Raw genomic sequence first — 14,108 nt, 5'->3', positions numbered from 1 at the left:
TGTTTTAAGACGAAACGTTTTAGTGTGGATGTAGCCCAGATGTAGACAAGTTGTAGTTCTTGGAACTGTTGGTTTGCTACAAAGCTTTCTGTACTTCTGAAGAAATCTGAGAAGCTTGAAAGTAAAACACCCATCATCACTGATTGGATTGTAAACTGTAAAAGTGGAAACTACAGAAACATTTGACAGATTTTAGAATTTATATTAGTGTAAACAAAAGATTTCGTAGAGAAGCTGTACCACTTAGCCGTATCTACAACCTCTAACTTGTCTGTCCTCACAAAACCAAAAGCAATTTAATTTCATTGCTCACCAGCACTAAGATGTGGCTCCAAGTATTTAAAGACTAATGTCTACTTTACTTTGGTACGCCACACTGGTCTCAAAATTAACAGCAGCAATACAGTTAAAGAAAATGTTAATGTTGAATATTATTTAGTGTGTTTACAGATAAGTTATTTTATTGAAATTAATGAAAACTTGAATGCTCAACAAACCATTATCTACCATCTAATACGATGGTGATGTAAATAGTCCATATATCAAAATTTTATCAGTGGGAGAAAAAGTGTTTTTATTTTCTGTTTTAAACTTGAATGAAATTCAATTTGCAATACTGAATTATTTGCAGTACAGTTCAAATGACATGTTTATAAAAAGGTAATTACAAAAAACTATTTTACACACACACACACACACACACACAGTCAAACAGTTTGGCGTATCCCACTATTGGTCTTCAAAGAAGACTTTAGCCATGGCGAGGGCAACCTTGGCCACCTTTTTCTCCTTGGCGTCGGGGCCCATGTTGGCACGTGCCAGTCCTATCCAGTGCTGCTCTGTACGGCTCTGGTAATCCATCACCGTCTCTCCCTCCTGCACTGCGGGGTGCTCCACTTCATCTGTAAACACACACACAGGTAGAGAGGTTAACCCATTACTTGATACATTCAAGTAACCAGTAGTGGCTAAGGTTAGGGTTGGCCCATAAGGGGATAGGGATGGTCCTTATGTTGCAGAGTTTCAGACGCAGCATAGGATTTACATGCTGAAATGGAGACTATAACGTTTTTCATTAGTGATCAAATTGGTGGTGGGGTGTGGTGCAGTACGCAATACTTGCACGGTCGAAGTAATGCAAGGAGGACACCGTGTCAAATCCTTCAACACCACCAATTTGATCACTCATATGAAGAACCGCCATCCAGAAGTTTACAAACAATATCATGACCAAGCTACTAGCAAGCAGCCTAAACACACACAGCAGCAGCTGCAGCCCACACATTAGTGAGTGTGAAAGAACAAAAAAAAAAAAGAGAAGAGAGGTGCCGGTGAGTATGAAGTTCAGCATTTCCCACACATAGACTAATGTGTGGGAGGTGCGCCACACTATCAACACTGGCCGCCGCACATCGCGTTATTAATTTAAAAAGTTAACTAGTCGCAAGTTTGCGGTAAAATGCAGTTGGGTTGTCGAGGTCAAAACACTATACAGTGAGGAAAATAAGTATTTGAACACCCTGCTATTTTGCAAGTTCTCCCACTTAGAAATCATGGAGAGGTCTGAAATTGTCATCGTAGGTGCATGTCTACTGTGAGAGACATAATCAAAAAAAAAAAATCCAGAAATCACAATGTATGATTTTTTAACTATTTATTTGTATGATACAGCTGCAAATAAGTATTTGAACACCTGAGAAAATCAATGTTAATATTTGGTACAGTAGCCTTTGTTTGCAATTACAGAGGTCAAACCTTTCCTGTAGTTTTTCACCAGGTTTGCACACACTGCAGGAGGGATTTTGGCCCACTCCTCCACACAGATCTTCTCTAAATCAGTCAGGTTTCTGGGCTGTCGCTGAGAAACACGGAGTTTGAGCTCCCTCCAAAGATTCTCTATTGGGTTTAGGTCTGGAGACTGGCTAGGCCACGCCAGAACCTTGATATGCTTCTTACAGAGCCACTCCTTGGTTATCCTGGCTGTGTGCTTCGGGTCATTGTCATGTTGGAAGACCCAGCCTCGACCCATCTTCAATGCTCTAACTGAGGGAAGGAGGTTGTTCCCCAAAATCTCGCAATACATGGCCCCTGTCATCCTTTCCTTAATACAGTGCAGTCGCCCTGTCCCATGTGCAGAAAAACACCCCCAAAGCATGATGCTACCACCCCCATGCTTCACAGTAGGGATGGTACTCATCATTCTTCTTCCTCCAAACACGGTTACTGGAATTATGACCAAAAAGTTCTATTTTGGTCTCATCTGACCACATGACTTTCTCCCATGACTCCTCTGGATCATCCAAATGGTGATTGGCAAACTTAAGACGGGCCTTGACATGTGCTGGTTTAAGCAGGGGAACCTTCCGTGCCATGCATGATTTCAAACCATGACGTCTTAGTGTATTACCAACAGTAACCTTGGAAACGGTGGTCCCAGCTCTTTTCAGGTCATTGACCAGCTCCTCCCGTGTAGTCCTGGGCTGATTTCTCACCTTTCTTAGGATCATTGAGACCCCACGAGGTGAGATCTTGCATGGAGCCCCAGTCCGAGGGAGATTGACAGTCATGTTTAGCTTCTTCCATTTTGTAATGATCAGAGGTTAAATTGGGCCGGAGCGCACCGGAGCGCAGCTCCGCCTCCTCAGGTCCACAACACACCCTGCCGGAGCTCAGCTCCGTCTCCTTCAGCATCAAACATTTTGCCGGGGTTTCAGCCCCGAATGTTTTGAGTGTAGCCCCGAATGCATTTTGAAAAGTTGACTGACAAATATGAAACAGGACATCGTTTAGTTTCCACTCTCGCTGTAAAAGCTGTGCAGCTCCGGTTTATGGATGCGCTCTGCTGTCGGCGTGCTGCGGCAGATGTTGCGTTTGAGCTCCGTGCATTTCTTCCATACATTTCGGGTTTCCACCTCCGATGTAGAGCAGCGTACAGCCACTTCCCTAAACGTCTCAAACGGGGCTCTGTGTCTGTCAGACGGTCTGAGATCTACCGTATCAGCAGAGCAATCATGTAATGCACAGCAGACTACGGTTCAGGTAGATTATTTTCTGAAATATAGTGACTTTATTCTCGTAATAGCTCGTAATTATAAACTTTATTTTTTTCACAAAATATCACAACTCCTCCAAATCTCAGAGAACACAGATGGGATGAGTTATATTTTCAATGTGCACAAAGTTTTGGACATGAGCAGAAATCTTGCTCAAACATCTGAAATATTACAGTCCAGAGGTTTATTAATAAATTAAATGAATAATGTATCACTAAGGTGAATTATTGTCATATGCACATTTACGGAGGTTACTTCCCAAACAAAAAATAAATGATGCCTAGGCTACATGTTTGACGACTCAGATATAATTTGAAAAGTCGATCTAAAGGAGAATAAATAGATGAAAGCAATACAGCTTACAGCCTTACTGCAATATTTTCCATTATGTTTTTAGATTTGTTTCCCTTTACAACGATATTTCAGGCTTATTTATTCAGAAAAAGGTAGTAGAAATAGGTGCATAAAAACTCACCAAAATGCAGGAAATGAAGTGTTTAATGCTAAAAAAATTCTGGGGGAGGACCCCCAGACCCCCACATCATAAGTCAGCACACAAACCTTGGCCTTTGGGCTGCCAGGCCAGTTATGATCAGACCAAATGTTGGTGCCGTCTAACAAACTGGAAGCTTAAATTAACATACACTGGCTATTAACAAGCTGAGCCAGCCAATCACTGTTAAAAAGGCTATAAAAGTGGTTTCTGATTCTCTTAAATCAACATAATGTTCTTGTTTAAAAAGATTTTTACATCCATTGCCTGCCTGTTAACATTACCCTATAAAAGGTAAAAAAATTAAAAATAATAATAATAAAGTAAGTGAATTGTAAAGTATTTCTCTTTGTTTGAATAACTAATCAACCCTACCTTACACATTAATACTGGAAAAAGAGCCCTTTGGTGTCAAAACACATGAAGTCATTTTACAGCGCGATTTTGAATGATGACCATTCCCCATAAGGGCTCCCCCTCCCTACAAAAGCCAATTAAACCACTGGTAATGATTGCTCCAACAGTGGACCTTTTTTCACCAAGCTGCTTGGCAATTTCCCCGTAGCCCTTTCCAGCCTTGTGGAGGTGTACAATTTTGTCTCTAGTGTCTTTGGACAGCTCTTTGGTCTTGGCCATGTTAGTAGTTGGATTCTTACTGATTGTATGGGGTGGACAGGTGTCTTTATGCAGCTAACGACCTCAAACAGGTACATCTAATTTAGGATAATAAATGGAGTGGAGGTGGACATTTTAAAGGCAGACTAACAGGTCTTTGAGGGTCAGAATTCTAGCTGATAGACAGGTGTTCAAATACTTATCTGCAGCTGTATCATACAAATAAATAGTATAAAAATCATTAGGGCTGTCAATCGATTAAAATAAATTAACTAATTAATTGCACAATTTGCTGTAATTAATCGCGATTAATCGCTTTTTTAAATTGGGACTGAAGCTTGTAATAATGGATATTTAAATGCTAAATCACTTAACTTTGCAAATATGAAGAAAAAAACAAACAAGGAAAGGTTCTGCTAAGTTCAGAATGTTTAATATGTTTCAGAACAACAGCAGCAACAAGCACTTGGCTTAGTCCTGCTGAAGGCTGATGGAAACGGCTAGAAACTGTCCGACTTGAGAGCAGATTTTTGTCACCGCCCGGCTGCTGTCAGCCTGCTCTGTCTACTTTACAGGCGAAGCAGTTCTCTCAACGAGTCTATGTTATTTGTGCAGCTTCCAGTCCTGCAAGTCCATTCTCATCTTGTTCTTATCTTTCTTTATTTCCATTCATTTCTTTTCATGTTCTTTCATATCCAGGCATTCTGGCTGTCCATCCCTATTTCCTTCCTTCCTTCACTTTTTCTTCGCTTCCCTTTTTCTCTTTGTCTCTCCTTCTATATTTCTGTTCATTATCTCTCCTGTGTCTTTTTTTATTAGTTTTAAAGTGTTTTTCCTTCACTTATGTTGTTGTTTCCATCTTCACTATTCATTTGTTCTGCACGGCTGTGTTGAGGTGACCTGATTATTGTTCATTTGTATTATTTCTGTCTCTATGTGTGTCTCATCTCCACTTGTAGTCTCCTTGTGGATGTCATTCATCCAAGCTTTCTGTTGGTCATCCTTTTGTTCCTGTGTTGTGTGTGTTATTCTTGTTGTTTTTTTGTGAGTCTGGCTTGTGTTCCTGTCTTGTTTTAGTTCTGTGGTTCTTGTGGTCTTTGTGTTTTCGTGTGTATTTCTTTTCGTTCTGTTTATTTTTTGTGTTTGTGTTATCCTTTATGTGTGTATGTGTGTTCTGTTGTGTGTGGTGTTGTTTTTTCTCTTGTCTCTGTTGGTGTGTGTGCCTTTTCCTCTGTTTTAGTTGGTTCCTGTTTGTCTTGGGTTTTGCTCTTTTCATTCATTATTCCACTTGTGTTTACCTGTCATCTTGTTTTTGCTTTATTCTCATTGTCTTCTATTTTCTTTTTTCTCTTTCTCTCTTCTCTTCTCTTTTCTCTTTTCTTTCTTTTCTCTTTTTTTATTGCTTTATATATAATTATATATATGTATATGGAGGAGGGGAAGGATTGGAATGATGTAGACAAAGGTTTTTTTTCAACTACATTTTAGTGTTGCCTTTTTCGTCAAAGATATTGCATGTTGATATCACCACAGTCAGCGTTTAAGGACGCTGATGGTGTCTTGTCTCGTCATTATTATCGTTAATGATTTTAACTTTCAGCAGAGGTGGTCATTTCCAATGTTGAAGTATGGATTTGATTGCGGGGGTATTTTTCTGACGGTAATGTTATTATTTAGCAGCACACTTAATTAACCGGACCCAGGGTGAGTCTGATGAAAACTGCTGTCTTTGCCCGGTCAGCTCCGAGATAGTCACGCATTGCCCAACCTTTCTGCACAGCGCTGTGGAGGAAACTCCAAGATTAAGTTATGTTCTGCCGTTTCTTTAGAAGTGGTGAAAGTACAGCTCACAGCAACTTAATATGATATTGTGTCTGGCTTTTGTTTGATATTTACTGTCGGCAAAATGGCTTTTTATTGAGTTTCCTCTTAGCAAAATGCTGTAAGTGAATTTAAGCTCGACTTTTATTGTGAAGAGTAGACATGAAAAAGCCAGCGTTATGGTTAAACCTTTTTTTCCAAACCATTTCCAACACAACAGTTGCTATGTTCCGTCAACTCCAGGAAAGTGAAGAAAAGTTTGCCTGTAGTATTCAGCAATCATGTAACGTTGGAAGCAGCAAAAAGTGTACTGCAGTCAAAGCTGGTAAACCCCCCTGCTGCTGTACAGAGCGTGTCAACAGCCTGCTGTGTGCTGCGACTGCAGGTATTTATTTTTTTTACGTAAATTTTTTCCCTATAATTGTTCGGCCGTTTGGTTTTATTCACCGTTTTTTTTTTATATCCACACACACACACACACACACACACACACCGCTTCCCAATTTATTAGATAGATAATAAAATATTTAAACAAAGATGTTGATTGTTACTGAAATCTAGGGCATTTAGCATCTACAGTCAACTATTGATGCCATATCAGATTTCATATTGGAGATGTTTTCACATGCTTGAAAGGTTGGTATAGCTTATATCATCATCTGTTTAATGCCAAGAATATCCTGACCTACATACTGTGCCTGTTACTCATAATAAATCGCATGAAAAGGTCAATAGGAAAAGAAAGACATAAGTATAAGAGAGTGAAGAGGCAGAATAATCACTTGCCTTCCTCATCCTCGCTTTCCTCTTCAGACTCCTCCTCCCCCTCCTCCACCCCTTCTGCTCCTTTCGCCGCCTCCTCCTCCTCCTCTTCATCTTCCTCTGACTCGGACTCTTCCAGCCACTCCTGTGTCTCTGTGGAGAAAAACAATCAGAAATCGAAACTCACGTACCTATCTCCCGTTGTATCATCCTCTAACTCCTCTCCTGCATCACAACATATTCAAACGAGACAAATCAGCATACTGGCTGCTGTAGAACTACCTGCTACGCTGACACTGAACACATGTCATATCATTTCAATTTGTCTACAAGAGTTACTTCGCTTATGCATAATTGGCATGTCTTTTTCACTCACTTGGGTCCATTTCAACCAGAACCTCCCACTGGTCCATCTTGTTGAGGTCCAGAGAGTAGAAGTCGTTCAGGGTGAACTGGCGGTCACCAACCTCAAACATACCTCCGTACAGGAAGAGCTTGCCCTGACGCGCCGTTGCCATGGCGCTGGACCTAGCGCAGGGCTCCACCAGGGGGGCCGAGGCTGAACCCGAAGAGATAGAAAACGTGATTGTCCAACCTATCTATATCTTTGCCCTATTTCTTTCACACCTTAAAGCTATAGTGCGTAGTTTCTGTCACCCCCATGAGGAATTCCAAGTAAGGCCTCATTCACACTCCTGCGTCAGCGGTCAGACAAATCTATAAACAATCTGACAGTAAAATGTCTGTCTGTGTCTCTGTGTGTGTGTGTGTGTGTGTGTGTGTGTGTGTGTGTGTGTGTGTGTGTCTGTGTCTGTGTGTGTGTGTGTGTGTGTTCTTGCCATCATCGTCCTCCTCTTCCTCTTCTCCCTCCTCCTCCTCCTCCTCCTGAGCTCCAGGGATCACTTCCTTGATGGTAATCACTGTGCCGTCCTCTGTGACAATCTCCTTGACGACCTCAGTGGGTCCCTGGGGTGCCCCCTCCTCCTCCTCCTCCTCCTTCTCTGCACCCTGCCCCTCTGCTCCACCCTTCTTCCCCCTCCTTCGTTTCTTCTTCCCCGACTTGTTTCCCTGGACAGACAGAAACCAAACAGTCAATAATCGCAGACATAGGTCGAAGCATAGATACATGGCAGCTCCCTTGAGAGGTGCTGGTTCCAACCAGTGGTGAAGAATTCTCCAAAATTTATAGAAATTATTGGTAACACTTTCTAATAACCTTCACTAATAAATGGTAAGTTGATAAATTAAACTTAAGTTAATAGTTCAGTGTTTCCCCAATTATTGTTTTGGCCTGCCCCCCCAAAACGCCCCCCCGAAAGAATGACAAAATTATATAATTATGCTATATATTACACACACAAAAAAAACGGATGCGCGAAATAAAGCGGTTTTCACACATACAGGCAATTCGCTTCTCGTTCATCGCCTTAAAAGTTCAATTAATTTTAACTTTACGCTACATTGCACGTGTAACGTATGTGGAGCGGACGTTCCAACACTATGCTTTCACTATAATCAATAAAACACCAGGCACGAGAGCAGCACGTACTGGTGTGTATGCTCCGTGGAGATCCGCTCTACAAGCGTTAAATTGGACAATCTTCTATTTATATTTTTTACGCGAGCCTTTTACACAGAAATGTGTCATTATTTCTTTTAAATTAAACTACCGATATACAGGAAACAACTTAATGACTGTGAATGAGCGTATTGGCAGTTTCATTTTGAGAGTTTCTGTTTTTATTTCAGTAAATTGACGTTGACGTTTTCAAACTTTATAGGGGGAGAGTCACCACCCCCCTGGAAAAAAATCCTAGGGCAAACACTGTAGTTATTTTACTGTTAACAAACAATGAAATTATAATAATGTTTACTAATTATTAGTAATGCTATAGTTGATGTAGATAGATGTTATTTAACAGTGTATTGTTGCACAGTGCCCACATCATAAGATATTACATATTAAGTATTTGTTAATCTATCAAATGACATTGTTTGTCAAATGTTTGTAAGACGTCAATAAACATTATTTGGATAGCTATTATATTATTATATGGTCAAAGCATGTCTGCCTGTCCTGTGTCCCATCATGGTTGATGTCATCAACTGCTCCTTTGAGTCTAGCGTAGTTCCCACCTACTTTAAAACTGCCTGAGTCACCCCTATCCTCAAGAAGCCAGGTTCGGATACGGAGGATGCAAACAACTGCCGGCCGATCTCCAACTTTCCTGTAAAAGCAACTAAGGCGTACCTCAAGGCTCTTTGCTTGGACCCATCCTCTTGACCTAGGGCTGCAGTTATCGATTCTTTTTGTAATCGATTAATCTAGCACTTTATCAAGTGCATTAAGTGCATTAAGTGCATTTAAGTGCCATATTGCATTGTTTTTAAAGATTATTTTTTTCAAAGATATCAACCTCAAACTAAGGCATACATTAAACATACACAAACATTACATTAAGTTGTGCAACTTAACTTTCAGAACTACAAGTTTCAACCTGAGACTGATCTGTATATACAGTAGGCCTATATGTAAATATTAGTTATACTATTAGTTATATTTTCATTTATATATTTGATTATAATGTCACACAGCTCTGTTACACTTATGCTATTAGATCGCTGATCAGCTGTTTCTCCGTGGAGAGAGAGAGAGAGAGAGAGAGAGAGAGAGAGAGAGAGAGAGAGAGAGAGGGGTGCACAACAATCAGCTGTTTTTCCGAAGGGATAGTCAATGCGTCAGCTCTTTAGATCAGATCGTGGTCACCACTACGTATTTTCTTGTCTTTGATTTTGGTAGTTGTTGTGTTTGGTGTAGTTTCATCGTCCACACGACTCTGTGATTTACTTTTGTCGGGTCCGCTTTGTGGAATGGATGATTAAGTTAGACTCCATGTTTTCTGTTGAGATGCTAAAGCACTGACGTCGTGCTATTATCGTGGTAAGCTAGTTTGATTTTGCAGTAGACACACTGTACAGAGTTTTAGTTTTAATTACGTTTGAACTGATTCCAAACTTTGGACACTTTCTGTCGTTTTCTCCAGCCTGTCTCTGAGCCCCTCGCTATTTACGCTCTGGCATGTGTCGCCAGCAGCAGACTGAGCCGCGTCTGGTGTGCGACAGTAATAATGCTCCGTGCGGAAACACCGTCCGTCAGCGATACAACGTTGGTAACACTGATTTAACGAAGCTTCAAGGCAAGTCATTTTGCATCGAGGATTTTTTGTAATCGAATTATTCGAGTTATTCGAGGAATCGTTTCAGCCCTATCTTCACCATCTACATGCTCCGCCTTGGTCAGATTATACGGCAACATGGTCTCAGTTTCCACTCCTACACCGATGATACACAGCTCTATATCAGCACCAAACCATCCACTCAGCTTCCCCCCCTCTTACTGGTCAACTGTCTGCATGACATCAAAGCATGGATGTCAACCAACCTACTCAAACTGAACAGCAATAAAACAGAGCTCTTGGTTGTGGCCCCCAAGGTGCTGCTCCAGAAGGCTGAAGAACTCATCCTGGATGTTGACGGGTGCGCCATCTGCCCATCCTGAGGTCAGCAACCTTGGTGTAATCCTAGACCCCACCCTCTCTTTCCATACTCAAATCTATCAAATCTGCCTTTTTTCATCTTAAAAACATTTCCAGACTCTGGCCATCATTCTCTGACTCCGTGGCAGAAACCCTCATACATGCTTTCATTACTTCCCGTTTGGACTACTGCAATGGAGTCCTGTCTGGGGTCCCCAGCAAAACCCAATACAGGCTCCAGTATGTCCAAAACTCTGCTACCAGGGTCCTCACCCACACCAAGACGTGACAGCACATCACCCCAACGCTCATCCACCTTCACTGGCTCCCAATTAAGTCCCACATTACATATAAAATCCTCCTCACCTACAAATCCCTCCACGCCCTGGCCCCACAGTACCTCTCCGACTTCCTCCATCCATACACCCCACCCCGAAACCTGCTGTCCTCAGATGCTGGCCTGCTCTCCATTCCCCACACCAGACTCTGTACCTTTGGAGACAGAGGGCCAGATGTACGTACATTTGCGAAAGTAGCGTTATCAGCGCCATGGCCAACCTGCAGAAAGCGCACGCTGTGATACATCAGCTTACGTCGTATTTACCAAACCTGCATCTCATCGGGTAATCAGCGCCTTTGCCCACTATACCGTAAATTGCGCACATTTAAAAGCGCAATTGAATGGGCTATGTCAAAGAAATCCTGCATGATGCGTGTTATTTCGGCATTAGTGGTGGGGAAATGTATGTATTGACTAGTGCGCTACAGCAAAGCGTTAAGTACTGGTGCTATGATACGGCTGAGTGCAGACTGCGATATTCCCACTGCTGATGCTATGACTGTTTGAAATGATCCCGATGCCAATATGTGTAATGTAACGAGGAGTTTAACAATTGCTGGAATGGAATGTGAACGCTGAGTCAGAGTCATCTTTGATTTCTTCCAGTAACTGTAATATTGCATGGCTGCTTAATCTGTAACACAGATTGTGTTCACTCAACTGAAAAAGTGTGATCCTTGTGGCAAAAATCTTTTCAGCTCGTCTCCTTGGCCTATCTTCGTCTTGCTCGGATTACTGCTGCCATGTCATATGCGAGGAAACACGCTTGCGCCTCATTCCAGTGCATTGCTCAGGGACACTTTGACATGTGGCCGGAGGAGCCTGGGATCGAACCGCCAATCTTGTGTTTGTCTACCTCCGAGACACAGCCACACCTGGTAATCATTCAATTATTATTATAACCATTAGTTGCAGTTATAATAACCCTCCAAATAATGTTTATATATTGTTTACAAAACAATTATTAACCATTAACAAAGTATTAATTATAACAGCATTTAATTGCGACGCGAAAATATCACCGAAGCACTTCAAGCTTGAGCTACCACCTACAAGCTAAGCATATTTTGGAGAGTGCTACTCGGCAATCTGTTATTGAAACCAAAATGCAAAGTGCAAACGCTGTCTCATCAACCGGTGATCACTGGACGTCCGTGAGTAATCAAAATTATTTAGAAGTTACTGCACACTATATTGTCTCTGGTAAGTAGGGTTGGGTACCGAAACGTGCCGACCTAAACGGTAGTAACAACACCGAATAAGAACGAAAATTTCGGTGCCTCATTTCGGTGCCTGACTTTACACTACACTGACAGCATGTAACGTTAGCCTACCTCAGGACTGGACTGGGACAAAAAATTGGCCCTGGCATTTTTTGGCCCAGGCGGCCCACACCCACCGTGATTGGTCAGACACATTCCCTGCAGACAGTCCTCTTAAAATATGCGTGCATTCTATATGAGTTGCCTAGTGTTCAGCGTTCATGTGATCAATTTGTATATGCTCTGGAAAAGAGCACCAATACAAGAGAAGCTAATTAAGCCATTCAAGGAACACTGAGGCCGGTTACACACTGCACATGTCGCGCGAGCGTGGCGTTTCTGTTGCGTCTCAGCTGCTTGGACACAAACACATACACAGCCTCCCTCCCTTCCTGAGAGTCCCTGTTAATTTGCCTACTCCTTACCACATCGTCAACTACTCTCTCCTTCCATCTTTTCCTCACTCGCTCCCATGGTCCTGTCATGGTCATTCGGCTTCTTCCCTGTCATGATGTTGTTTCTGCTTCTCTGTATAGCCAGCCACCTCTCCTCCTCCTCGGCTTCAGGTAATGCTGATGTTGAAGCAGCTACTACAGCCCCAAACATGTCAGAAATTTTGGCACATTTTGAGTAATCCGCCTGTAGATTCTTAATCTTTTTCTCCTGTAATTTCTCTGCACTTCCCTTGCGCTTTGGTGTTCGTTTGTCCATTTTAACGTGAATGCTAAACTTCCAGCACAACTATTACAGCTTTGTGTCTCATGGCCGGGAGGCGTGGCCATAGTGGGATTCGTAAATTTGCGGCCCGGAGTGGGTAAGGGGGTTCCTGGATTTGATTGGGTCAGGCCAGTGCTAATAAAGAAAATTAACCAATGGGCCGCTGTGAGATCTTTATGGGCCTGCCCCGCCCGGCAAAAAGAAAAAGGCCTATTTATATCGGCGATTCGGCCCAAAAGTGCGCCGGCCCACCGGGAAAATGCCTGGTATGCCCGATGGCCAGTCCAGCCCTGGCCTACCTTTAGCTAGCAGCTGGATTAAACACGGTTAAAATGCTGACAGCTAACGTTAAACAGTGTAAAGTGTGACTGTATTTCACTGTAGAGGATTCCAACACCAGGATGTAACAGTCTGCTCTGCAGCGCAGCAGCTGCCGTTGTCGGATTTAAAGCGCCCATATTATGCTCATTTTCAGGTTCATAACTGTATTTTAAGGTTGTACCAGAATAAGTTTACATGGTTTAATTTTCTAAAAACACCATATTTTTGTTGTACTGCACAGCTCTCTCTCACTGCTGCAGATCCTCTTTTCACCTGGTTTCTGTTTTAGCTACTGAGTGAGACCTCTTTCCATCTTCTTCTTCACTACTATCTTTGATTGCACTCGCACATGCTCAGTAGCTCAGATGTAGAGCATGTCAGCTAGCTAACTCTAGAGACAGTAAAAGAAAGCCTGTTTGTCCAACTTTGGTCAGTTAAAAGGCAGGATTAGCTGGGAGACTTCTAAATGAGGGCACACATGTAAGTAGTTCTTTTGTAGATTATGGTGAACTTGTGTGTGTTGTAGCAGTGCTTTGCTATTGAGAACGACGTAGCATGCTAGCGTTAGCATGCTAACCGTTAGCTACGAGCTAACGGTTGTGGTTAGCCAGCTCATTTCGGACTGTGACATCACAGTCCGAGCCGATTTTGAACAGCTCACTAGGAGACTGAAGGCAGGACACATTCAGAAATCGTATCTCACTCAAAACAGCATGGATGGATTATTTTCAAAGTTTGTATGTGTGTGGAAGCACCAGAGACACAAAAGAACACCCCAAATCCCAGAAAAAGTTATTTTTTCATAATATTGGCACTTTAAACAACACAGACGGTGCGTTCACTTGCAGCTGCCATTGTCGGAATTAAACAACACAGACAGTGCGTTCACTTAAAACAGGTAACCTCGTGGTGCATTCACAGTAATTGTAAAATACCCTTTTCCCATCTGGTGGTTGTTTTTGTCGTTCAACAGCAATTTACTGGTGAAATAAGTTATTGTTATAGTAATTACATTATTATTAAATCTTTAATTTTGACCATGGCCTTAACAATAAACAAGTTGCTGACTGGTGTTTAGTACCCTTCTTTTTTTTTCTTTTTTCTTCTTTTGTTTACAGTAAATAAATAATAAACTAATACAAATCTTAAAGTCAACTTCATAAAGTTACTTTCTTTGCGTTCATTTGA

At 41.9% G+C, this 14,108-nt stretch overlaps 1 protein-coding gene across 1 annotated transcript in view; it reads right to left on the bottom strand.

The window, feature by feature from the left end:
- Positions 1-548: 548 nt before the first annotated feature.
- The window catches only part of klhdc4 (kelch domain containing 4), a 29,686-nt gene continuing 16,126 nt past the window's right edge, over positions 549-14,108 (bottom strand). The window contains exons 9-12 of the mRNA XM_039809147.1: positions 7,584-7,812; positions 7,121-7,303; positions 6,769-6,897; positions 549-902 (exon numbers count right to left, since the gene is read on the bottom strand). Of these exons, the coding sequence (XP_039665081.1) occupies positions 730-902; positions 6,769-6,897; positions 7,121-7,303; positions 7,584-7,812 (714 nt within the window). The 3' untranslated portion in view covers positions 549-729. The remainder of the gene's footprint in view (positions 903-6,768; positions 6,898-7,120; positions 7,304-7,583; positions 7,813-14,108) is intronic.

Source organism: Perca fluviatilis, chromosome 8, assembly GCF_010015445.1.
Source record: "Perca fluviatilis chromosome 8, GENO_Pfluv_1.0, whole genome shotgun sequence".
NCBI classification, from domain to species: domain Eukaryota; kingdom Metazoa; phylum Chordata; class Actinopteri; order Perciformes; family Percidae; genus Perca; species Perca fluviatilis.
Note: the sequence above shows the minus strand (reverse complement) of the source record. Positions and strands in the feature narration are given on the sequence as shown.